The 26,452-nt window shown below is 44.0% G+C and overlaps 1 protein-coding gene across 2 annotated transcripts in view; it reads left to right on the top strand.

Annotated features, from left to right (window-relative positions):
* Positions 1–26,452, top strand: part of PDE4B (phosphodiesterase 4B) — a 545,522-nt gene that overhangs the window by 149,402 nt on the left and 369,668 nt on the right. The window contains exon 1 of one of the 2 annotated variants that reach the window (XM_089687950.1): positions 19,120–20,110. The exons of the other annotated variant lie outside the window; for it this stretch is intronic. Within the exon in view, the coding sequence (XP_089544076.1) occupies positions 19,872–20,110 (239 nt within the window). The 5' untranslated portion in view covers positions 19,120–19,871. Of the gene's footprint in view, positions 1–19,119; positions 20,111–26,452 lie in introns of those variants that run through there. 2 annotated transcript variants of the gene reach the window in all.

Raw genomic sequence — 26,452 nt, 5'->3', positions numbered from 1 at the left:
CACTCCTCTTCACAAAACTGTTTCAGTGTAGCAATATTCTTGGGATGTCTGGTGTGAATCGCTCTCTTAAGGTCATGCCACAGCATTTCAATCGGGTTGAGGTCAGGACTCTGACTGGGCCACTCCAGAAGGTGTATTCTTTGCTGTTGCAGCCATTGTTTTGTTGAATTACTTGTATGCTTTGGGTCATTGTCCTGTTGCATCACCCATCCTCTGCGGAGCTTCAGTTGGCGGACAGACGGTCGTACGTTTTCCTGCAAAATGTCTTGATAAACTCTGGAATTCATTTTCCCATCAATGACAACAATCCGTCCCAGCCCTGAGGCAGCTAAGCAGCCCCAAACCATGATGCTCCCTCCGCCATGTTTTACAGTGGGGATGAGGTTTTGATGTTGGTGTGCTGTGCCTTTTTTTCTCCACACATAGTGTTGTGTGTTCTTCCCAAACAACTCAATCTTGGTTTCATCTGTCCACAGTATATTTTGCCAGTAGTGCTGTGGAACATCCAGGTGCTCTTTTGCAAACTTCAAACGTGCTGCAATATTCTTTTTGGACAGCAATGGCTTCCTCCGTGGTGTCCTCCCATGTACTCCATTCTTGTTTAATGTTTTCCTTATTGTAGATGTATCAACAAAAATGTTAGCATGTGCCAGAGATTTCTGTAGGTCTTTAGCTGACACTCTGGGATTCTTCTTTACCTCATGCAGCATTCTGTGCTGTGCTCTTGCAGTCATTTTTACAGGACGACCGCGCCTAGGGAAAGTAGCAACAGTGCTAAACTTTCTCCATTTGTAGACAGTCTGTCTTACCATGGACACATGAACATCAAGGCTTTTGGAGATACTTTTGTAACCCTTTCCAGCTTCATGCAAGTCAACAATTCTTGATCTTAGGTATTCTGAGAGCTCTTTTCTGCGAGGCATGGTTCACATCAGACAGTGCTTCTTGAAGCCAGTAAACCCAAAACAGGTGTGTGTTTTTTAAGGGCAGGACAGCTGTCAGCAACACATCCAATATCATCACACTGATTGGAGTCAAGGTTGGCTCACTCCTGGCTCCAATTAGCTCTGGGAGAAGTCATTAAGCTAGGGCCTCACATACTTTTTCCTCCCTGCACTGTGAATGTTTACATGTTATGTGCAATTAAACCATGGCAACATCTAATGTTTGTGTAGTATTATGTTCAGCAGACTGTGTTCTTCTATTGTTGTGACTTAGATGACGTTCAGAGCACATTTTATGCCCAATTCATGCAAAACTCCACGGAATCCCAAGGGGTTCACATACTTTTCTTGCAACTGTATATAGTGCTCAGCATAAATGAGTACACCCCAACAGATTGGTCAGAATACCTTTCCTTTCAGAATCAACATTTTTATGGGACACTGTACTACAAAATACTCCTAGAAATGCGGGCCATTGATTGTAAACAAGGTTTGATAATTTGCACACACAGAAAAGTATTTTTCCTAACAAATTCATTCAAGACCATGTTGCAAAAATGAATACACCCCAATGAAAGTCTTAGGAGCAAAGCTAAATTTTAGACAACAAAATCCTAATCAACAAGAATTCAAATATAGGTGAGTCTAATTATTCATTAAACAGGTGTCCAGCAGACAGTTGATATAAAAAAAGGGCGTTACTTAACAAAGAAAACTCCTCCTATTTCATGCTCTCAGCAATGGCACCACATGGAAGAGAAATATCACAAGGCCTGAGAGAGAGAAAATCATTTCTTTACACAAGAAAGGTGAAGGCTACAAGAAGATCAGCAAAGCTTTACTTATCAGAATACTGTAGCAAAAGTGATACGTTAACAAAGATGGAACTATAATTATCTCATCTTATACGTCCAGGCCATCCACAGAAGGTAACACCTCGACAGGAGTGTCTTCTGATGAAAAGGGTTGAAGAAAATCGCCATGCAAATTCACTGCAGTTAGCTAAAGAAGTAGAAATCCAAACTGGGGTGATTGTTTCCCATGACACAATACGGCGTACACTGCAGAGGAATGGCATGCATGGGTGTCGTCCACGAAGGAAGCCTCTCCTAAAACCCATGCACAAAAAAGCCTGCCTAGAATTTGCCTGGGCCCATGCTGAAAAAGAAGACGACTTCTGGGACTCTGTACTCTGGAGTGATGAGACCAAGATGAATGTTTTTTGAACTGATGGCTTGAAAACTGTATGGCATCGCAAAGGTGAGAAGGACAAAGAAAAATGCATGGTGCCTACTGTGAAACATGGTGGTGGCAGTGTCCTTCTGTGAGGCTGCATGAGTGCTGCTGGTGTCAGGGAGCTGCATTTCATTGATGGTACCATTAATTCACAGACGTACTGCTCTATATCGAAAGAGAAAATGCTACCATCACTCCTTGATCATCTCCATTGGCTGGCACGGGATGATGTAACTCCTGCACATGCGCAGGAATCAGTAATCCCAACCCATAGGGACCCTGTCAGCAATGTGAGCTGAGCTGCGCATGCACAGTTCAGTTTACATGCTGCCAAAGACAGCAAGCAGACAGTGTTGTGGTAAAATGCCTTCAGTTTTGCCTGTAAATGCAGTGCTGGGCTCTGACATGCAGAGACCATTTCAGCATCCAGCACCTTGCTGCTGCTTTGCAAATTGCACAGGTCCCCAATAGGAAGAGGACTTGGCTTAGGACGTGGTGGGCTGCTCACAGAGATCCTGCAGGCCGTATGCTAGGCATTGAGCTGCTAGGGCAGGGTTCTCCAAACTTTCTAAACAAAGGGCCAGTTTACTGTCCTTCAGACTCTAGGAGGGTCAGACTATGGCCAGCTGGAGTAGTAAATGTCTTGGTGTCAGTGGGAGTAAACAGTGTGCCCCTTGTTGGTGTCAGTGGGAGGAACAGCGCTCCATCATTGGTGTCAGTGGGAGGAGTAGTGCCTCATCCTTGGTGTCAGTGGGAGGAATATTGACCCATCGTTGGTGTCAGTTTGAGGAATATTGCCACATCGTTGGTGTCAATGGGAGGAATAGTGCCCAAACGTTGGTGTAAGTGGGAGGAATAGAGCCTCATTGTTGGTGTCAGTAGAAGGAATAATGCCCAGAGGCGGACTGACCATTTGGAAACTCGGGCACTGCCCGAGGGCCCGGGGTCTGTAGGGGGCCCAATGAGATGCCCCTAGTACCTTTTTCATAGCCTTTTTGAGTTTGGGCAAGGACACAGAGGCTCCATGATCCCCTATTGCCTGGGGGCCCCATGAGTTGTCAGTCTGCCCCTGATAGTGCCCCATTGTTGGTGTCAGTGGAAGAAATAGTGCCCCCATCGTTGGTGTCAGTGGAAGGAATAGTGCCCCCATTGTTCGTGTGAGTGGAAGGAATAGTGCCCCCATTGTTTGTGTCAGTGGAAGGAATAGAGCCCCATTGTTGGTGTTAGTGGAAGGAATAGAGCCCCATCGTTGGTGTTAGTGGAAGGAATAGAGCCCCATCGTTGGTGTCAGTGGGAGGAATAGTGCCCCATCGTTGGTGTCAGTGGAAGTAATAATGCCCCATCATTGGTGTTAATGGGAGGAATAGTGCCCCATCATTGGAAGTCAGTGAAAGGAAGAGTGCCCCATCATTGGTGTCAGTGGGAGGAATAGTGCCCCATTGTATGTGTCAGGGTCAGGAACTATGCTCCACCATTGCAAAAAAAAGCAAGCAGAGGGCTGCATCCAGCCTCCGGGCCGTAGCTTGGAGACCACTGTCCTAGGGTGAAAACACTGATAGCGTATAGTAAGGGAGCGTTGTCAGTCTGGGACAGGAGGTGTGTTATTGGCAGGATCACCAGGTGACATTAATGGGAAAAAAAGAAAATGTATGCAGTCAACACATCTAAAGACTGGTAAGCTGCAATTTTATTACAATTTCATTCTTGGGTTAAAATACGTATTCAAACGGGCAGCACAGCGGCTAAATGGTTAGCTCTTCCACCTGGCAGTACTAGGGTCATTGGTTTGAACCCCAACCATGGCACCACCTGCCTGGAGTTTGCATGTTCTCCCTGTGCCTGCGTGGGTTTCCTCTGGGTACTCCGGTTTCCTCCCACCCTCCAAAGACATGCTGGCAGGTTAATTGGCTCCTGTCTAAATTGTCCCTAGAATGTGAGTTAGGGACCTTAGATTGTACCCCCCTTGAGGGTTAGGGACTGATGTACAATATGAATGTACAATATATATGTAAATTGCTGCATATATTGATGGTTCTATACAAGTACCTGTAATAAATAAATAAAATTCAACATTTAGTCCTTTGCAAAAGTCCAGCTGTGTCGGGTTCTCTTTGAGTTTGCCATCCTCAGACAAATACTATCAGGTTCCCCCTCCTTCCTACCTAGTCCCAAACCTTGGGATTTATCTATCACACACAGGCTGCTCTTCGCATTACTCGAGCTGATTATTTGTACCTTGCCCAGAGAAAGCTACGGTTGGCTTCCATAGGTTGAAGGAGTTCGTTTCTCCTGGAAAATGTCAGGGCCAGATAAGCCCAGCGCTCAGGAAAGCCTGGGAGAATGGGAAGCAGATGCTCGCTGACTATGAAAGGTCAGGCTGTAAAAAGCTCCCCGCTGCCTATTGCATGCGGCGCGGCGGCCGGAGTCAACCGTCTGATGCGCGCTGCGGACCGATTTGTGTTTGACGTCTGATAAGGGACTTGCGCTTGTTGCGGCGCCTGAGACTCTTTCAGGTGCAAGAAATAATGGCGGTTTGAGCTAAGCAGCCTGCATTCTGGGCTTTGATATCCAAGCCGTCCTCAGATTCCTCTTATCAGCCAGTTCTATTATCTGGCAGTGATGTCACCTTCAAAATTAGAGCGCGTTCTCCAGGGCTTTGTGAGATCTGTCCCCTTGGTGCTGGAAACAGGGGCAGACTGACAACTCATGGGGCCCCCGGGCAATAGGGGATCATTGGGCCCCTGTGTCCTTACCCAAACTCAAAAAAGCCTAGGAAAAAGGTACCAGGGGCATCTCATGGGGCCCCCTACTGACCCCCGGGCCCTCGGGCAGTGCCCGAGTTTCCAAATGGTCAGTCCGCCCCTGGCTGGAAAAGAGGCAGACACATGCAGAGTCGCGTCTCAGATCTAGTTATTGTATCTGCAGGTCATTCATCATCAGCTGGGATCAGGGGCAGACTGACCATTTGGAAATTCGGGCACTGGCCGAGGGCCCAGGGTCAGTAGGGGGCCCCATGAGATGCCCCTGGTACCTTTTTCATAGGCTTTTTTAAGTTTGGGCAAGGACACAGGGGCCCCATGATCCCCCTATTGCCCGGGGGCCCCATGAGTTGTCAGTCTGCCCCTGGCTGGGATGTGTTAAAGGTGAACTTCAGCACAAAAACCTTCCTTTAAATAAATTCCTCAGTAACCACAAAGAATATATCTAAATCCATTTTGTGTGCCCCAAATGCCTTTGCAAACCCAGTGATTACCTTGTAAAAAATAGAAGTGACATCATCAGTGTGCTGTACATAGCCTGTGCAGGGAGCAGAGCTCTGGAAGGGGCCCAGCAGACCCCACCTGCAAGACTGCAAAACTTTCCCTTTCGATCACCTAGGCCAGGGGTCTCCAAACTGTGGCCTGAGGGCTAGCCTTTATCCGGCCCTTGGGGCACTGACACCAACAATGGGGCACTGTTTCTTCCACTGATAACACTTATGGGGTACTATTCCTCCCACTAATACCAATGATGGGGCACTACCAGGGACGGACTGACAACTCATGGGGCCCCCGGGCAATAGAGGATCATGGGGCCCCTGTGTCCTTGCCCAAACTCAAAAAAGCCTATGAAAAAGGTACCAGGGGCATCTCATGGGGCCACCTACTGACCCCGGGCCCTCGGACAGTGCCCGAGTTTCCAAATGGTCAGTCCATCCCTGGGCACTACTCTTCCTCCTACTGACCACCATCCCTGAGGCCATGTTTATTCTCACTGGTGCTAGTCCCGAAACATTTCCTACCCCCACTGGCCACACTCCGGCCCTCTTAAAGTCGGAAGGACCATAAACCGGGCCTTTGTTTGAAAAGTTTGGAGACCCCTGACCTAGGCGATCGGAGCGGAAACCTGTCAAAATCATACACCCACTCCCCAAAAGTGACAATTCTTTACCAGGAGCCTTAAAGCGGAACTTCCCCTTTTGTGTGGAGCTCCACTTTAAGTAGATGTAAACCCAACCTGAATGTCATTTTTTTTATAAACACTGTATATCATAAGCAGTTGCTCTGTTTTTACCTTTTGTTCATCTGTTGCTGCATCTCAGTGCTGTTGATCTCCTGGAGCCTCTTCATGTCTGCAAGCACTCCAGTGATGGATGCATGGCATTTCTCAGCATTGGGTTTCCAATGGTGAGAACAATGGACCACACCGGCGTAATGTGTGCTGAAATAACTTGCATTCTCTATGGGAAACAAAAAAACTAGGGAAGCGCAAATCACAGCACAATAAAGCTCTTTATTGAAGGGTATAAATAAAAACTCACTTGCTCTGTACTTGTCAGTATGCCTGTAATGCAACAGAATCCTAGACGTCCATACTCGAGCATCATGAGATTCTTGAGAAAGGGGGCCATGCCCTCGAAACGGGTCATATCCAGGGCAACCCACCAAGCTCTTCCTGGATGTTCTCTGTCCCACGGCACTGCTGTTATCCCTCCTTTGGACCTCCTATAGACATTACCTTCCTGGTGCCGTTGGGCTTGGCTCCCTCTCATCAGCACACCAGTGAGACCCCAGCTGGGGGATTATGAAGTGGATTCCTGGTTCAGTCGTCTAGGATTGTGCTGCATTACAGGCACACCGACAAATACAGAGCATGTAGGTGCATATAAATACAGTCAGGTCCATAAATATTGGGACATCGACACAATTCTAACATTTTTGGCTCTATACACCACCACAATGGATTTGAAATGAAACACACAAGATGTGCTTTAACTGCAGACTGTCAGCTTTAATTTGAGGGTATTTACATCCAAATCAGGTGAATGGTGTAGGAATTACAACAGTTTGCATATGTGCCTCCCACTTGTTAAGGGACCAAAAGTAATGGGACAGAATAATAATCATAAATCAAACTTTCACTTTTTAATACTTGGTTGCAAATCCTTTGCAGTCAATTACAGCCTGAAGTCTGGAACGCATAGACATCACCAGACGCTGGGTTTCATCCCTGGTGATGCTCTGCCAGTCCTCTACTGCAACTGTCTTCAGTTCTTGCTTGTTCTTGGGGCATTTTCCCTTCAGTTTTTTGTCTTCAGCAAGTGAAATGCATGCTCAATCGGATTCAAGTCAGGTGATTGACTTGGCCATTGCACAACATTCCACTTCTTTCCCTTAAACTCTTTGGCTGCTTTTGCAGTATGCTTTGGGTCATTGTCCATCTGCACTGTGAAGCATCCAATGAATTCTGAAGCATTTGGCTGAATATGAGCAGATAATATTCCCGAAACACTTCAGAATTCATCCGGCTGCTTTTGTCAGCAGTCACATCATCAATAAATACAAGAGAACCAGTTCCATTGGCAGCCATACATGCCCACGCCATGACACTACCACCACCATGCTTCACTGATGAGGTGGTATGCTTAGGATCATGAGCAGTTCCTTTCCTTCTCCATACTCTTCTCTTCCCATCACTCTGGTACAAGTTGATGTTGGTCTCATCTGTCCATAGGATGTTGTTCCAGAACTGTGAAGGCTTTTTTAGATGTCGTTTGGCAAACTCTAATCTGGCCTTCCTGTTTTTGATGCTCACCAATGGTTTACATCTTGTGGTGAACCCTCTGTATTCACTCTGGTGAAGTCTTCTCTTGATTGTTGACTTTGACACACATACACCTACCTCCTGGAGAGTGTTCTTGATCTGGCCAACTGTTGTGAAGGGTGTTTTCTTCACCAGGGAAAGAATTCTTCAGTCATCCACCACAGTTGTATTCCGCGGTCTTCCGGGTCTTTTGGTGTTGCTGAGCTCACTGGTGCGTTCCTTCTTTTTAAGAATGTTCCAAACAGTTGTTTTGGCCACGCCTAATGTTTTTGCTATCTCTCTGATGGGTTTGTTTTGTTTTTTCAGCCTAATGATGGCTTGCTTCACTGATAGTGACAGCTCTTTGGATCTCATCTTGAGAGCTGACAGCAACAAATTCCAAATGCAAATAGCGCACATTCGAAATGAAATCTGGACCTTTTATCTGCTTGTAATTGGGATAATGAGGGAATAACACACACCTGGCCATGGAACAGCTGAGAAGCCAATTGTCCCATTACTTTTGGTCCCTTAACAAGTGGGAGGCACATATGCAAACTGTTGTGATTTCTACACTGTTCACCTGATTTGGATGTAAATACCCTCAAATTAAAGCTGACAGTCTGCAGTTAAAGCACATCTTGTTCGTTTCATTTCAAATCCATTGTGGTGGTATATAGAGCCAAAAATGTTAGAATTGTGTCGATGTCCCAATATTTATGGACCTGACTGTATGTGTTTTTATTCCTAGCAGCCTTATCATGCTATGATTTGTGCTTCCCTTGTTTCTTTGTGTACTGTGGGTTTAAGCCATCTACAGTCTTCGTTGAAGACCAAAGGGATGGCTGCAGAGATCTAGACGAATAAAAGAAAGGTATCACAACAGAATTGTAGAGTACCGGTGTGCAAAAGTGGGATTTTTTATTGTTTATTTTGTTTTTCTATGGGAAGCCCGTGTGACAACGTAGGATCACCATTGGGAGCTGGGGGCAAAGTGTTGTCACCCTATGACAGAAAGTGCCTGTTTATGATATACAGTGCTTTTGCACAGTAAAGGCTTTGGAACAGGACCTCATGATTACATAGCTCCTCCATGGAACAGATACTGTGTAAAATGAAGAGATTAGGATTTGATCATATAGGTGTCAGGGAATGGGAGGGGCAAGAGTGATGAACTTTGAACATTGATTTTCCATTTAACTTCTCTGTCCTCAGGAGCATACCGGTCTGTTTCATAATACCAGATCTCAGTACCTCAGAAGACGCATATGTACAATGGCTAAATGGGTAGCACTTCCACCTGGCAGTACTCGGGTCCTTGGTTCAAATCCCAACCAAGGCACCACCTGCCTGGAGTTTGCATGTTCTCCCTGTGCCTGCGTGGGTTTCCTCTGGGTACTCTGGTTTCCTCCCACACTCCAAAGACATGCTGGTAGGTTAATTGGATCCTGTCTAAATTGTCCCTAGTATGAATGTGAGTTAGGGACCTTAGATTGTACGCCCCTTGAGGGTTAGGGACTGATGTGAATGTACAATATGTAAAGTGCTGCGTAAATTGATGGCGCTATATAAGTACCTACAATAAATAAATATAGGTGAACTGGAGAGCAAGTGGTTTACCAAATAGCACAAAATGTATTGGGTGTATATACAGTATTGCAGGCACATACTGTACTTTATATTCACATCAGTTGCAGCTCCCCTCAAGAAGCTTACAATTTAAGGTCCCTGTAATAAAGAAAATTAGAGTATTGACTGCTCGTCCCCAAAATCCAAGAAAGAAAACCCTGTTGGGACTTCAATGCAGCTAAAAAAAAATACCACATATATATTCATTTATAAAAAATGTGCGCACTTATTACTACAAAATTATTTAAGAAAACCTCATCATATGTTAAAATCTCATTAGCAGCTCTGACATAATTTATTCAACATAATTCCCTTTTATAGGGTCAAAAAACAAAGAATGTACACATAATGATCCCCCATAACACGTTTCAATCATTCCAATCCAGGATCTTCTTCAGGGGCCATGAAAAGAAAAACAATGGTGTTCACCATGGAATCCTGTGCCTCAATAGATGGTATTGCGAATAAACTGAGGGTACACCAATGGTCACATGAACATCTCAGAACATTGGCAACAGAGGAAGGAATCAATCAAGGCACTCACATCAGCAACCAAGTCACAAACTGTTCCTCTTCCATATTGGTGGGAAAGGGGGCAATGTAGGGTTCAGTTGCTCAAAAAATTCACCACATCACTTCATCATTACAGTTGCAAGAAAAAGTATGTGAACCCCTTGGGATTACATGGAGTTTTGCATGAATTGGGCATAAAATGTGCTCTGAACGTCATCTAAGTCACAACAATAGAAGAACACAGTCTGCTGAACATAATACTACACAAACATTAGATGTTGCCATGGTTTAAGTGCACATAACATGTAAACATTCACAGTGCAGGGAGGAAAAAGTATGTGAGGCCCTAGCTTAATGACTTCTCCCAGAGCTAAATGGAGCCAGGAGTGAGCCAACCTTGACTCCAATCAGTGTGATGATATTGGATGTGTTGCTGACAGCTGTCCTGCCCTTAAAAAACACACACCTGTTTTGGGTTTACTGGTTTCAAGAAGCACTGTCTGATGTGAACCATGCCTCGCAGAAAAGAGCTCTCAGAAGACCTACGATCAAGAATTGTTGACTTGCATGAAGCTGGAAAGGGATACAAAAGTATCTCCAAAAGCCTTGATGTTCATGTGTCCACGGTAAGACAGATTGTCTACAAATGGAGAAAGTTTAGCACTGTTGCTACTCTCCCTAGGCGATGTCATCCTGTAAAAATGACTGCAAGAGCACAGCGCAGAATGCTGCATGAGGTAAAGAAGAATCCCAGAGTGTCAGCTAAAGACCTACAGAAATCTCTGGCACATGCTAACATGTTTGTTGACACATCTACAATGAGGAAAACATTACACAAGAATGGAGTACATGGTAGGACACCACGGAGGAAGCCATTGCTGTCCAAAAAGAATATTGCAGCACGTTTGACGTTTGCAAAAGAGCACCTGGATGTTCCACAGCACTACTGGCAAAATATACTGTGGACAGATGAAACCAAGACTGAGTTGTTTGGGAAGAACACACAACACTATGTGTGGAGAAAAAAAGTGTTCTTCTATTGTTGTGACTTAGATGACATTCAGAACACATTTTATGCCCAATTCATGCAAAACTCCACGTAATCCCAAGGGGTTCACATACTTTTTCTTGCAACTGTATCTCATTGCCAAACATTGGCTTGTCTTGACTGGGATAGAGGTCTTGGAAACATCAAAGATTTTGGGTGGACCTTAAAAGGGCACCCATTTGGCATTTTTCTAAAGGGTATTTTTACTCCATCCTTCTGATATAATGATGAAGTGATGTTGTGGATTTTTTGAGTAATTGTAACTTACATTGCCCCCTTTCTCACCAATATGGAAGAGGAACAATTTGTCTTTCTTGTTTTTGTTGAATAAGTGACCTCAGAAAGTGATTTTGGTGCTGATGTGAGGGCTTTGATCGATTCCTTCTTCTGTCACCAATGGTCTGAGATGTGACCATTGGTGTACCCTCAGTTTATTCACAATACCATCCATTGAGACACGGGATTCCATTGCTATTAAGGCTGCTCTTATATATGTTGGTTATTCAATTGTTGTATTAGATCCCCTTCTTTTCGTGCCCCCTGAAGAAGATCTTGAATTGGAATGATTGAAACGTGTCGGAGTTATGGGGGATCATTATGTGTACATACTTTGTTTTTTGTTTTATGACCCTATATAGGGAATTATGTTGAATAAATTATGTCAGAACCAGGGGCAGACTGACAACTCATGGGGCCCCTGGGCAATAGGGGATCATGGGGCCCCTGTGTCCTTGCCCAAACTCAAAAAATCCTATGAAAAAGGTACCAGGGACATCTCATGGGGCCCCCTACTGACCCTCGGACAGTGCCCGAGTTTCCAAATGGTCAGTCCGCCCCTGGTCAGAACCGCTACTGAGATTTTAATATACAATGAAGTTTTCCTAAATGATTTTGTAAAATAAAGTACACACATTTTTTTTGTACATGAATATATGTGTGGTATTTATTTAGATGCATTAAAATCAAGCACTAAGCTCCCTATCTCACATATATACTAGGGCCGGTTAACCTACCAGCATTTCTTTAGATTGCATAAGGAAACCCATGCAAACACCTGTCAACTCCATGCAGATAGGGTCCTGGCCAGGATGCACATGCATGAACATTCTAGAGCCAATTTAGCTACTAGCATGTTGTTGGAGTAAACCCACAGAGAACGTGTAAACTCAACGCAAGTAGTGTTTTGAACTAAGCACCCCAGTGCTGCCAGGCAGAAGTTCTAACCACTGAGCCAGAGTTGCTAGCCACGAGCTCAAATCAGGAGAGCACCCTCCTGGTTCAATTCAGCAGCACATATGGGGTGTACTTGAAAGACGCCATACTCCTTAGCAGCCCATATACTGAATCAGGCTAGAAAGCGCCCCCAGCCTAGGCTTCTCCCAGTCCATGTCCCCTGATGCATTTCACCCCACCCATAGGGGAGGAGCCTAGGCTGAGGCCGCATTTTATCCTGATTCGGTATTTGGGCTGCAAAGGAGTGTGGCGTCTTTCAACTATATTTGGTATACAAGGCTTAGATGGGAACTTCAGGCGCCAGCACCCAAGTGTTGCGAGCCACCACAGTGAATTGTAAGGCTTCTTGGAGCGGCACTCTAAGTGAACAGATGGGAACACATATGGGGTGTGTTAACAGAAAATTTGCATAGCTGTTCGCCCATTGAAAATGCTTGTAAATTCATTCTGTGTGAATGGGGCAAAATTGAATGTTCTCTGGCTATGTTCTTTGCAATTTGAATGTGTGAATACAGAAAATACCACATTATATCCACTAAATGGTGCTGACTATCATAGGAAATAGGTTTGCTGCTCAGCACCATCTAGTCCTGGCTAGGAGTCAAATCAAACACCCCAGTGCTGAAGAACTAACCACTAAGCCACTTAATGTTTTGCTTATCTAGTCCAGCTTTTCCTAACCGGGGTGCCTCCTGAGGTCTTCAGGGGTGCCGAGGCATCCTGGTTGAAAAAGGCTGTCTGATCCGACCGAACTCCCGCTCCTCCGAACATCAGCACAGCAGGAGCTTGGTCAGCACAGTGAAAAGCAGCGGCAGGGGGAGGCACCTTTCTGAATCCTGAGCTCTGCAGCTCCCCCTACAGGACAGTACTTGGCCCACACCACCCACAGCCGTGTGGACTGTAATGGAAGAACGGTCCTGCCCTAAGGTTCTGGTGAGAGGAAAGCAGGGCGCAGAGGGGATCGAAAGGGAGGGTGGGGGTTGGCTTGCAGAGGTTAGCAGAGAGAGTGTATTCAAAGGTGTGCCAACAGGGGGTTTTGGGGTACAGAGGTGAGCAGAAAGGGGTTCAGAGTACAGAGGTATGCAGAGAGGAGAGTTCAGGGTACCAAGGTGAGAAGAGAGGGGGGCTGCGGTGCAAAGGTGAGTGGGAAGGTTCTGGGGTGCAGCGATTTAGCAGGGGGAATGGGGTCCAGAGGTGAGCAAAGTGGAATTGGGGTGCAGAAGTTAGCAAAGAAGGGAACATGCAGTGCGATTTTGCGAATGGACTGCAAATCACACTGGAAAGCAGGAAAAGGTAGTGCATGCACTACTTTTACAAAATGCGCCACACCAAGCCACATGATACTGCAATACATGCAATCTGGTGCCTTCAAATACACTACATTTGTGATCTGCATTTGGGGTGCCATTAACAATGCATTGGCACTCGCTTGCTGATCGCAAGGGCAGTGCAATCACGCACCAGGAAAACACACACCACGTTCTGGTGGGAACTGGCCCTAGCCCCAGCCCTTTTTTTTTTTTAAATCACGCCACACAGAAAATGCACTGCATTTGCTCATACATGGGGGTACCATTAAGAATTAATGACACCCCCATGCGTCTGCTAAACAGCAGTGCATTTGTGTGCATGTCGGGAGGGCATGCGATTGTGCACGTGTACCCCGAAATGCAGTAATGTGAACCAATTCTTAACGAGGGTGCCTTGAGACTGAAAATTATTTCCAAGGATGCCCTAACTGGTATAAAGTTGAGAAACCCAAATCTAGTCCATCCTTAGAAGTGTTACTTTGTTATATGATATCAAGTGTTCTGCAATTCGATCACAAGTGAAATCTGATTGTAAGTCTTCCCCATGCGTTCACTCTTATTCCCATGTTGGAGAATTTTGTCATCCGTCTCCTGTTTAGTCAGCTGCTTTGTGTTTTTCATGTGCAGCAATTTGGGAAAGTTCTCGGAGATGACTTTGCCGTCTCGTAGAACATCAATCATGATAACAAGACTGATGTTTACAGGAAAGCTACAACTTTTCCTGCCGTTTCAGTCCAGGCCGGCTCGCGTCTCCGATTAATACGATTCCTTTATTGCGTTCTTCCCTCCAGTCCCGGCCTGTAAGTGAGCACATATGGATGTGTACAGGAGGCTATAAAGATGGCGCCTCATTGACTGATGGGTGCCAGAAGATCTTCCTGGGCCCCGTACTACGTCTTCATTATGGCTTTCCAAGACTGAGAACCGCGCACACAAGGCTTGAATTATTCTGAGGATTTGACATCCATTTAGTCTTTTTTTTTTTTTAATAAACTTTTTTTTAAAATAGTCAATAATATTTATTTCACAGCGTGACGGTACGCTTTAGAGGCCATCACTGGGCAGATGTTGGAGCGCCCCATTCATTCCCTCTCTCACCTCCCACCCATTCTTAATTAAAAATAAAAAAAACCCTCTAAAGCTGGTCATACATCAATGGAATTTTGTCTGAAATATTTCATTTTAAGAACGTTTGTTTTGTTTAATAAGGCCCAATTCACATCTGGGCATTCTAGAATCAGAAGCAGAATCAGGCGATTCTGAAACGAGGTAAAATTGCCGCAAAATGCACAACATGCATATGGATGTCATTATTGTTAATTTCACCCCACATGAGTAAAAAAAAAATGGGTGTTTTGTCACGCGACAAAATGCATGCAAAACACTCAGAAACGTGCCAAAGTTGGCTCCAAAGAAAAGTACAGGAGCTACTTTAGCGCATTTTTGGAGCAGAGAGCAGCCCAGTCAAATAAATACTGTTGCTCAAAAAAATCCGTTAAAAAAGTGCATTTAGAAAGCACTAAAACCACAACTCTTTGCCATCACTGGATGGGAGTGGGGCCTTAGGGCCCGTCCACACTGCTTATACAGCTGCCTCACACTGAAACAGCCCTAAAGGATATAAATCTACTTTGTGTTCACCAAATGTCAGATATTATCTAGTAAAAGTAGCAATGACATCAGCGCTGTGCTGTACATAGTCTGTGCAGAGAGCAAAGCTGTGGGAGGGACCGGAAATCTCCTCCCACTACAGGCTGCCTGCAGAAAACTACAGGAGGGGGCGGAGACAAGACCAGTCACCCTGCACAAGGAGAGAGATCAGCAGTCACTGGTCTTTATTACAGGAAGCTCCTGCACAGATCTGGAAGGAATATTGAAAACATGCCAAGATTCAAGAAGAACACACGACTCTTGTATTTTTATTGTGTTTTCTTATCCAATAGTTAAGCATTAAATGGGTAACCCGAACGCAACATAATCTGCACTGCAAAGAAGTAAAAGGACCATTAATGTCTGTGAGCTAATCAGGGGCGGACTGACCATTTGGAAACTCAGGTGCTGCCCGAGGGCCCGGGGTCAGTAATGGGGCCCCATGAGATGCCCCTGGTACCTTTTTCTTAGGCTTTTTTGAGTTTGGGCAAGGACACAGGGGCCCCATGATCCCCTATTGCCAGAGGGCCCCATGAGTTGTCAGTCCGCCCCTGGAGCTAATCTTGCAATGCAGCAAAAGTCCAAAAAGCTGTTTTCCCAAAACCTTCCCAGAATGCTGGAAAAATCTTCCAGAGACCGTTCTTTGACATCTACCTTTTCCTGAAAAACAGGAAACATTCCTTTCATTGAGCCCACGCTGAACGTAACCCCTCAATAGCCTGATATCAGCAGTTCCAGCATCCCACGGACTGTATTGCTGGGACTATTAGTAGATCTCGTGGTCGATTTGTTGGGATCTTTCTGCAGCCCTGCTGATCCGGTGGAATTACATTAAGCCTGTTCTTGCAGTAGAGACCAGTGGATTTAGAAAAGTACAATTTTAAGATACAACAAACCCAATATGAGGCATTTTTAGATTCCAAAAAGTTTTTGATTCGCCATTCTTGATTTTTTTAATTCCATTTAAAAAAAGGGACAGTCCTTTAAAGTGGTTGTAAATGTCTGAAATGAAAAATCGACAAAGCATATCCTTCTATAGCATGTACTTCCTGCAATGCCAAGCACCTAGTGTGATTTCTGTCTCCTCTCTCATTCCTCTGCTTCTGTGTCGGACGGTTATGCCAACACCGGCGAATCTCTGAGCCTACCCCTCCTCCAGCACACAAAAAGTGATTGACAGCTTCAGCTGTGCATGCCTCCCTGTGAGACTGTGTAAAGGGGGGTGTATCCACCCCCCACTCAAGTCTCAGATTATACTCAGCTCTTTGCTTTATGCTGTACAGTGTGTGACATCAGATCCCCACCTCCTGTGTTCTAGCAAAGGAAAACTGTGTAAAATGTGCGCATTAGGAGGCTGTATAGAGAATGCTACAGGTAAACAGGTACAACTTATGTAGGAGAATTTGTTTCATCTCCATGTATTACCTGAGGCCAGTCACTTCACTGGGTATATGGAAGAGTTTGTGCCTAAGCGAATGTAAATGCATCTAAATGCACTATGGTGCTAGGAACAGTTGAGCGCTTATGCATTTCAATGGCCAGAATAAAATAGAGTGGTTCTAAATGTAGGTCTTCTTTTTACCTTAATGCATTCTATGCATTTGGCTAAATATACTTCTGCATGCAGCTCCCCCCCCCCCCCAAAACGTACCTGAGCCTGATCTCAGTCCAGCGAACTGAGGCTCTCTTGGTGCTCTCCCTCCTAATTGGCTCAGAGGCAGCAGTGTGAGTCATTGGTACCCACTGCTGTCAATCATAGCCAGTGAGGACTGAGCACGAGTGGGGGGGGGGGGGGAGTAGGATGAGTCGCTCTCTATGTGTCTTATGGACACACTGGGGTAGATTTACTAAGACTGGTGCACTCAGAATCTGATGAAGCTGTGCATGGTGGCTAATCTGCTGCTAACTTCAGCTTGTTCAATCAAGCTTTGACAATGAAACCTGGAAGCTGATTGGTTACTATGCAGAGCTGCACCAGATTCTGTGTGCACCAGTTTTAGTAAATCTCCTCCGTTTTTTAATTACACTAGTTACACTAGATTTTGCTTTCTCCAGTTTTAGTAAATAACCCCCACAGAGCCGGCTCAGGAGTGAGCATACACAAGTGCCCCCATAGCAAGTAGCTTGCTATGGAGACACTTGGCAGGGGGAAGGACCCAGGAGTGCTGTCAGGGGACCCGAGAAGCAGAGGATAGGGACTGCTCTGTAAAAAAACATTGCACAGAGCAGGTAAGTATAGACATGTTTCTTATTTTTTAAGAAAAAAAAAAATGTGCCTTTTAGAATCACTTTAATATTCTGGCCAATGGAATGAATGCCCAATCGCTAAACATGCCTAAACATGTTCGCAAAACGCAGCTTTAGGCGCATTTGTAATGCTGCTGTTTCCTCCCCTGGAGAAAAGGAAGAGGAAAAAAAAAACCTACATTGTGCACAAAGCCTTATGTTACTGCAGAACCCAACAAAGTAGCACAACTCATGTGGATGAAAAACATATTTTAAAAATATTCTTCCCAAATATATTGACATATATTTGAAATACTACAATCTTGGCCGTATTAAATATATTTCAAAAATAAATTCTATATATATGGGCAGCACAGTGGCTTAGTGGTTAGCACTTCTGCATTGCAGTAATTGGATCATGGGTTTGATTCTCAACCATGGTACCTCCTGCATGGAGTTTGCATGTTCTCCCTGTGTTCGCGTGGGTTTCCTCCAGGTACTCCCAGTTTCCTCCCACACTCCAAAGACATGCTGGTAGGTTAATTGGCTCCTGTTTAAATTGTCCTAGCTTCACCCCTGGCCATGTGGGATCTCCTGCATGGTAGGGGTTGGGGAAAGACCTGGCAACCTACCCTGTAAAATAATTGCTAAGAGAATTCATGGAAAAAGTCACTTATGAGCAGGGGCGGACTGACCATTTGGAAACTTGGGCACTGCCCGAGGGCCCGGGGTCAGTAGGGGGCCCCATGAGATGCCCCTGGTACCTTTTTCATAGGCTTTTTTGAGTTTGGGCAAGGACACAGGGGCCCCATGATCCCCTATTGCCCGGGGGCCCCAGGAGTTGTCAGTCTGCCCCTGCTTATGAGTGACGGTCCATGCAATCACCAAGGGTCAGATACAACTGAATGGATGGATATATATATATATATATATCAGGGGCAGACTGACCATTCAAGCACTCGGGCACTGCCCGAGGGCCCGGGGTCAGTAGGGGGCCCCATGAGATTCCCCTGGTACCTTTTCATAGGCTTTTTTGGGTGCGGTTTGAGTGTGGGTGAGGACACAGGGGCCCCATGATCCCCTATTGCCCGGGGGCCCCATGAGTTGTCAGTCCGCCCCTGCTTATGAGTGACGGTCCATGCAATCACCAAGGGTCAGATACAACTGAATGGATGGATATATATATATATCAGGGGCGGACTGACCATTCAAGCACTCGGGCACTGCCCAAGGGCCCGGGGTCAGTAGGGGGCCCCATGAGATTCCCCTGGTACCTTTCATAGGCTTTTTTCGGTGCGGTTTGAGTATGGGTGAGGACACAGGGGCCCCATGATCCCCTATTGCCCGGGGGCCCCAGGAGTTGTCAGTCCGCCCCTGATAGATATATATATACTGTATGTTGAAATGCATTTTTTATATATTAAAAAATATATGAAAAATATTTTTCAAAATAAATTTTCAAATATATGTCTTTGAAAGTAAATTTAATCTACATTTTTGAAATGCATTTACAAATAAATGTACACATATATGTTAAAATGACTTTTTTATATGTTAAAAAAAAATCTGAAGAATATATTTATAAATATGCGCCTTTAGAAAATATATTTAAATTTACATTTTTTAGAATACATGTTAAAATATATTAGCGTAGGCCAATCTATTGTAAATATATGTCAAATATATACTTTTTTTTTTCTAAATATATTGGAAATATATTTCTCTTCCATGTGGGAAAACACAAGAAAATGCATAACTAGAAATGCATTGTAAAGCTAAGCTAAGCCTGCTTTGAATGACTTTCCCGTCCTTTCCATCCTTCCTTGCAATGCAGGCATTTCCAAAAATGAAGTGCCCGCCGACAAGGGGTTAAATTCCTTGCCAGCAAGCGATTAAAATCTGCTGTGTAGCTGAGCCCTTCAGATCAGTTGGTGCAACCTTCGCTGACAGCAGCCCCGGCCGCCCAATCAGCATCGCTCGAGGTGGAGCCAGCGCTGTTTGGATTCAGCAGCTCAGCGAGATATTCTGAATGAAGGTTTTTTTCTCATCCAGGGAAGCTGGCAAGTCGAGCCTATGGGACTGAAGGGCATCGTTTAAAAGCAATTCACATTTTTTGTTGTTGTTCTCCCTCGCTCGCAGGAGGCGGTGGCGGCGGCTGCTCTTTCTGTTGGCAATTCAAAGCAGGATAAAAAAAAAGAAAAAAAAAAGAAAAAAAAAAAAAGAGAGAAAGGGATCTGTATTTCAGGATGGATGAGGGATTTCTATCAATTCTGCATGAACTGGTCTTGAATGAACATCCGGAGGCTCAGTAAGTGGTTCGCAAACAAAACCTCAGCCAGGCGTACGGCTGACGTGACATCGCATAGGGAATCTAGGATACTATTCCCGCCGGATTAATACTTCTGCGTCCGCCGAGCCGCTGGTCACTTTACCTTTTTTTTAAGCTCGCCAGTCCCTTTCCGAATCCCCTCCGCCGCCCACCCGGTTATTATGCCTCGCATGTGAAGAAGCCCCTAAGATATGACATCGAAGGATTCTTCGAACGAGCTCGCCACTCCGGATTCCGACATTTACATCCGAACTTTCAAAGAGCACATGCATCTGGAGTTGGAGCTCCCCAGACATTCTGGGAAGAGGACCACCACCTCGCCCAAAATCTCCCCCCGCAGCTCGCCAAGGAACTCCCCCTGCTTCTTCCGAAAGTTACTGGTCAACAAGAGCATCCGCCAGCGCCGGCGCTTTACTGTGGCACATACATGGTAAGCGGTGGGGTCAAAGGGGAAAGGGGGGGTGGGAATAGAGCAAGGCTGGTGCAAACGCAAAGCTGTTGTCCGTCCACCAATCAGGTGTCCGGATTAAATCAGGGATGGGGGTGTCACAGGCAACGGCTCCGATTTTGGACCAGTTTTCTGTCTTTTATATATAAATTCTGTGTCCTATAAATCGATACACATAAACCAAATATTATTAGGCCACCAATCAGGTGTTCAGATTAAATCAGGGATGCGGTTGTCAAGGACAACAGTTCAGCTTTTGGACCAATTTTATTCCCTTTTATATATGAATTCAATGTCTAATAAATTGATACATATTGCTGAAATGTTACTAGGCTTAACCCACCAATCAAGTGTTCAGATTAAAAGGATGCAGTTGCCATGGACAACGGTTCGACTTTTGGACCAGTTTTCCATCTTTAATATATGAATTCCATGTCTTAGATATTGATACATATGGATGAAATATTATTAGGCTTAACCCACCAATCAGATGTACAGATTAAATCAGGGATGCGGTTGCCTTGTACAATGGTTCGACTTTTGGACCAGTATTCCATCTTTTCCATGTGATATCCTATGTCCTCTAAATTGATACGTATGGATGAAATATTGTTGGGCTTAACCCACCACTCAGGTGCTTGGATTAAATCAGGGATGCAGTTGCCATGGACAACGGTTTGAGTTTTGGACCAGTATTCCATCTTTTCCATATAATATTCCATGTCCTATAAGTTGATACATATGGACAAAAATATTATTAGGCTTAACCCACCAATCAGTTGCTTGGATTAAATCAGGGATGCGGTTGCCATTGACAACGGTTCGAGTTTTGGGCCAGTATTCCATCTTTTTCATATAATATTCCATGTCCTATAAATTGATACATATGGACAAAATATTTTTAGGCTTAACCCACCAATCAGGTGTTTGGATTAAATCAGGAGTGCAGTTGCCATGGACAACAGTTCGACTTTTGGACTAGTCTTCTTCATATATGAAATCCACATCTTATTAAATTGATACATATGGACGAAATTATTATTAGGCTTAACCCACCAATCAGGTGTTCAGAGAAATCGCGGATGTGGTTGCCATGGACAACTGTCGACTTTTGAACCAGTCTTCTTTGTATATGAATTCCATGTCTTATAAATTGAAACATATTAGGCTGGTGCAAAAGCAAATCTGTAATCCGTATCCACCAATCAGATGGTTAGATCAAATCAGGAATGTGGTTGTCTAGGACAAAGGTTCGACTTTTGGACTAGTTTACTGTCTTTGCAATATGACTTTCATGTCATAAATTGATACATATGGACAAAATATTATTAGGTTTAACCCACCAATCGGGTCCTTTGATTAAATCTAGGAAGCGGCTACCATAAACAACAGTTCAACTTTTGGAGCAGTCTTTATAAATAATTTCCATATTTTATGAATTGATACATGGAGACGCGATGTTATTAGCAGGCTTAATTCACGAAGCTTTACTACGGGAAAAAAAAAGCAACATTGTTACAAAGTGAAAAGCCACGCTGCCGCTGCAATCAATAACATTGTGTGTTCGATAAATAACATTAGACTCAATTCACAGGTCTTTTACATGAAGATAAGGATCTTTATTTTTATTTTTTTTAAGTAACAGTTATTTTCAGTTTGACTCTTGCCAAGTGCACATGGCTGAAATAAAGGTCCTTATCCTCCTATAAAAGCTTTGTGAATCGAGCCTAATGTTATTTATCGAACGCACAATGTTATTGATTGCATTCATCGTGGCATTCCAGTTTATAACAATGTTGCTTTTTTTTCCCCTGGTGAATGTTCTAATTTAAGACTGATCCTTTGCAATTCTTGTCTACTGCGCCACTCTTAGGCTAGGTTCACATCTACGCGTGTCGGGAATGTGCGCAAAATCGTGCACTTTCCCGGCGCGCATAAAAAAAGCGCTACACTTTAGCAAGCATGCAAGCGTGCCATTACTTGTTAAAGGCACCCCCATCCATCCACAAACTTGCACATTTTTGCTCTCGCTAAAGCGAATGGTGCTGCGGCACCGTGCAATTTGGTGCGATGCGTTTCTGGAAAAGCGTCAGTGACTTATTTTCTTTGTTTCTTACATGTATGGCAGCCTATTGAAATGAATGGGCTGCCCTACACGCAGGAACGCGCAGAAACGCTTGCGTGATCAGTTGCCCCTGTAGATGTGAACCAAGCAGGGGCAGACTGACAACTCACGGGGCCTCCGGGCAATAGGGGATCATGGGGCCCCTGTGTCCTTGCGCAAAGTCAAAAAAGCCTATGAAAAAGGTACCAGGGGCATCTCATGGGGCCCCTACTGACCCCGGGCCCTCGTGGAGTGCCCGAGTTTCCAAATGGTCAGTCCGCCCCTGGAACCAAGCCTTATTGTAATCATGACATGACTTTACTAAAGCAGTGCAAAGGGCAGTGGTGATGTGCAATAACCAGGGGCGGACTGACCATTTGGAAACTCGGGCACTGCCCAAGGGCCCGGGGTCAGTAGGGGGCCCCATGAGATGCCCCTGGTACCTTTTTCATAGGCTTTTTTGAGTTTGGGCAAGGACACAGGGGCCCCATGATCCCCTATTGCCCGGGGGGGCCCATGAGTTGTCAGTCTGCCCCTGTGAGACAGTATTTTTCTTTTCTTTTTATATCAGCTTCATTATCTCTACCACAAACTGGCCGCGTTTTATGACCAACTGCTCTTCCTAATTAAGATGTTTAGGCGGTCACGTAACAAATACCGATATCTTGGAAATGACATAAGCGCCGATTATCTGATTTATATTGTTGGCGAGGTTCAGTGGACCATCAACCAATTATTGCAGATTTAATGATGTCAATTAAGAAGCTTTCATATTAAATTGAAAAAATGAAATATGCCTTTAGAAGGAAAAGGTTCAGGAAATAGTTTCCTACGGACTTCTCGCTGGATGGATGACAATGGACAGGTGTCTAAGCTCCTTTATGGGTTTTGGGAGGAGTCTGAAGATCAACAAATGTCAATATGTTTGTCGTGTGATTATCTGCCTGAGCCAGACGCTGGCGACCACAGCCAATGATGCCTGCTCGACGCTGATAGCACCGCTGTTGATAAGCGAACGTTGGGCACAGCAGCTGCATGCACAACGAGGAAGATCCTGTAGATGGAGAACGTGTTCCTACCACGGCTTTCATCCCTGGTGGCATCTTGTGACCTTACATCAAGGTTAACGGGGCGCCCACACCTTGCCAAGAGCTGACGACCCCGGTGAGGGCGTCTGGAGAAGCCTGGCCCAATGAGAATACTCAATACAGCCAGTTTGTGATTTAAAATGGACTGACAGTGGCAGAGGGCTGTGCGATGGGGGCTCTTCGGAGCATAACATAAGACTTGCAGGAAGCAGATAATTAGAGGCTGAAAATAACAATGCCGCTGTCGAGATTTAAGTCATGGCTGAATCAAGCATAGTGGGAAAAGCAGGTTTATTCAGGAAAAAGAGCAACAGTGATGTGCCAAAAACTGAGAGCAGCCAATCAGCAACCAGCTCTAGTTAGCTAATAATCTGATTGGTCACTATGGATGATGGCACATTTACATCAGCTTTGTACTTATTACATAAGGCTGAAGGTCAAAGTGTTCTTTGCTATGGCTGATACTTGAAGGACAAAATGTAACATTGTTGCAACCCGTCCCACCTATTACTATATGTTTATAGCTCATTAATTGCTTATTTGTTTCTCAATATTTACATGATGCTGACATATTAGGCATATTGTATTCCTCTACAAAGGTCCTAGAACTAGAGCAAAGCAGATATCGAACAAATATGCTATGCCAAAAAAATTGGGGCATCTCATAATTCCTTCCGTAGGGTGGTTATTCACTTTGCCCATTGTAAAAGTGAATTGTCTCCTTATCACCTGTTATTTACAGAGCTCAATAGCTCAAGCTAAAATTTACACAGAAATACATACCATATGCACTTTCATTTAGGGACAGCATGCCTGAAAGGGAACATTTTGTGCTGTCTGTCTCTATAAATAACCGATAGTGCTCAGGGAATTCCTTGTCATGTAGTAAACATTTACAGAACATGTAAATGTATCTATCAGTTATGTACCATCTATTTATTATATCTTTAACTCTGGCTTACTATTTTCCCTTATCTATTTCTGTCTCTCTGTATCTAGCTTTCTTTATCTATTGCTAACACTAGATCGATCTATCTATCTATCTATCTATCTATCTATCTATCTATCTATCTATCTACATCTGTTTATGTCTCTAGGATTGTCTGTCTGTCTGTCTATCTATCTATTATCTGTCTGTTTATCTATCTATCTATCTATCTATCTATCTATCTATCTATCTATCTTTCTATATCTGTTTATGTCTCTAGGATTGTCTGTCTGTCTGTCTATCTATCTATTATCTGTCTGTTTATCTATCTATCTATCTATCTATCTATCTATCTATCTATCGTTACTTATTTCTCTCTTGCCACCTCTCTATTTTTAGCTTTCTATTTATTTCTGCTATTATAATACTCGATTTATATACTGCCAACAGTTTGCGCAGCGCTTTACAAAATGAAGGCAGAGATGACAGTTACAATACAATTTGGTACAAGAGGAAACAGAGGGCCCGGCTTGTTAGAGCTTACTATCTATCTATCTATCTATCTATCTATCTATCTATTTCAGGTACTTATATAGCGCCGTCAATTTACGCAGTGCTTTACATATATATTGTACATTCACATCAGTCCCTAACCCTCAAGGGGTGTACAATCTTAGGTCCCTAACTCACATTCATACATACATATACTAGGGCCAATTTAGACAGGAGCCAATTCACCTACCAGCATGTCTTTGGAGTGCATCTATCTATCTATCTATCTATCTATCTATCTATCTATCTATCTATCTATCTGTCTATCTATCTATCTATCGTATATATACAATCTATCTATCTATCTATCTATCCTCTAGTTTTATATAATTCTCTCTATCTCTGTTTCTATCTCCCTATCTCTAGCTTTCTATATCAGTCTATCCCTCTCCCTTTCATTTATTTATCGTATGGTTTTATATCTATTTATCTCTAGCTTTTCTCTCTCTCTGTCTTTCTACCTATTCTAGACTGCTGTATCTATCTGTCTATCTTTTTTGTATCAATAAATCCCTCTATCATTTATTTCTCTATCTAAATCTTTCCATCTCTAGCTTTTCTCTCTCTCCCTCTCTATCTCTCCACCTATCTATTTTTAGCTTTATATATATATTTCTATCTTTAGCTCTATCTATCTATCTATCTATCTATCTATCTATCTATCTATCTATCTATCTATCTATCTAATTTATCATTTTTTTAATCCAGTTTCCTCTTTCTACATCTAGCTTTATATAATTATCTCTGTTTCTGTCTCCCTGTCTCTAGGTTTCAATATCTATTTCTTCCTTTAGCATTTTCATTCTGTTTTATTTATTTATTACAGGTATTTATATAGCGCTGTCAATATAGGCAGCACTTTACACATATATGTTGTACATTCACATCAGTCCCTAACCCTCAAGGAGCGTACAATCTAAGGTCCCTAACTCACATTCATACATACACATAGTAGGGACAATTTAGACAGGAGCCAATTAACCTCCCAGCATGTCTTTGGAGGGTGGGAGGAAACCGGAGTACCCGGAGGAAACCCACGCAGGCACAGGGAGAACATGCAAACTCTAGGCAGGTGGTACTGTGGTTGAGATTCAAACCCGCAACCCTAGTGCTGCTAAGCAGAAGTGCTAACTACTTAGCTGCTATCTATCTCTCTCTCTATCTATCTATCTATCTATCTATCTATCTATCTAGTACATACAGTACATTAGACTGGGTGATTCAAAACGAATGAAAAGCTTCCATAGCTGTATCATCAGAAATGATAGAACTCTATAAAACCTATTATCAGAAGCTCCCATTCATAGCAATGTGTATTCCGCAAGAATTTTCACAATGAACAATAGTAGTATAAAGCAGAGTATTGAACTCTCTGTAATATATACAGCACATATTTGAACAATGTTGTGCTGGAGAAGATCTGTCTCTTCAGCACAGCTGAGAGCGGGGAAAGGCGTCACCCATTGAACCACCTCGGAGTTCTTCGCGTCTCGCTGCCTGCTGAGCGTATTCACAATGAGAAAATCTCAACAAGCCAAATACCGGCATAGCGAGCTGCGAGTGCACTGCATGAGCACCCGGGATTATGTTTACTACACAAAGGATTACTATCACCACCTTATGAGATCACCTGAAATAGAACATGCAATTAA

The sequence above is a fragment of the Staurois parvus genome, unplaced genomic scaffold, assembly GCF_062004578.1.
Source record: "Staurois parvus isolate SC_StPar_1 unplaced genomic scaffold, SC_StPar_1.0 ptg000441l, whole genome shotgun sequence".
NCBI lineage: Eukaryota > Metazoa > Chordata > Amphibia > Anura > Ranidae > Staurois > Staurois parvus.
Note: the sequence above shows the minus strand (reverse complement) of the source record. Positions and strands in the feature narration are given on the sequence as shown.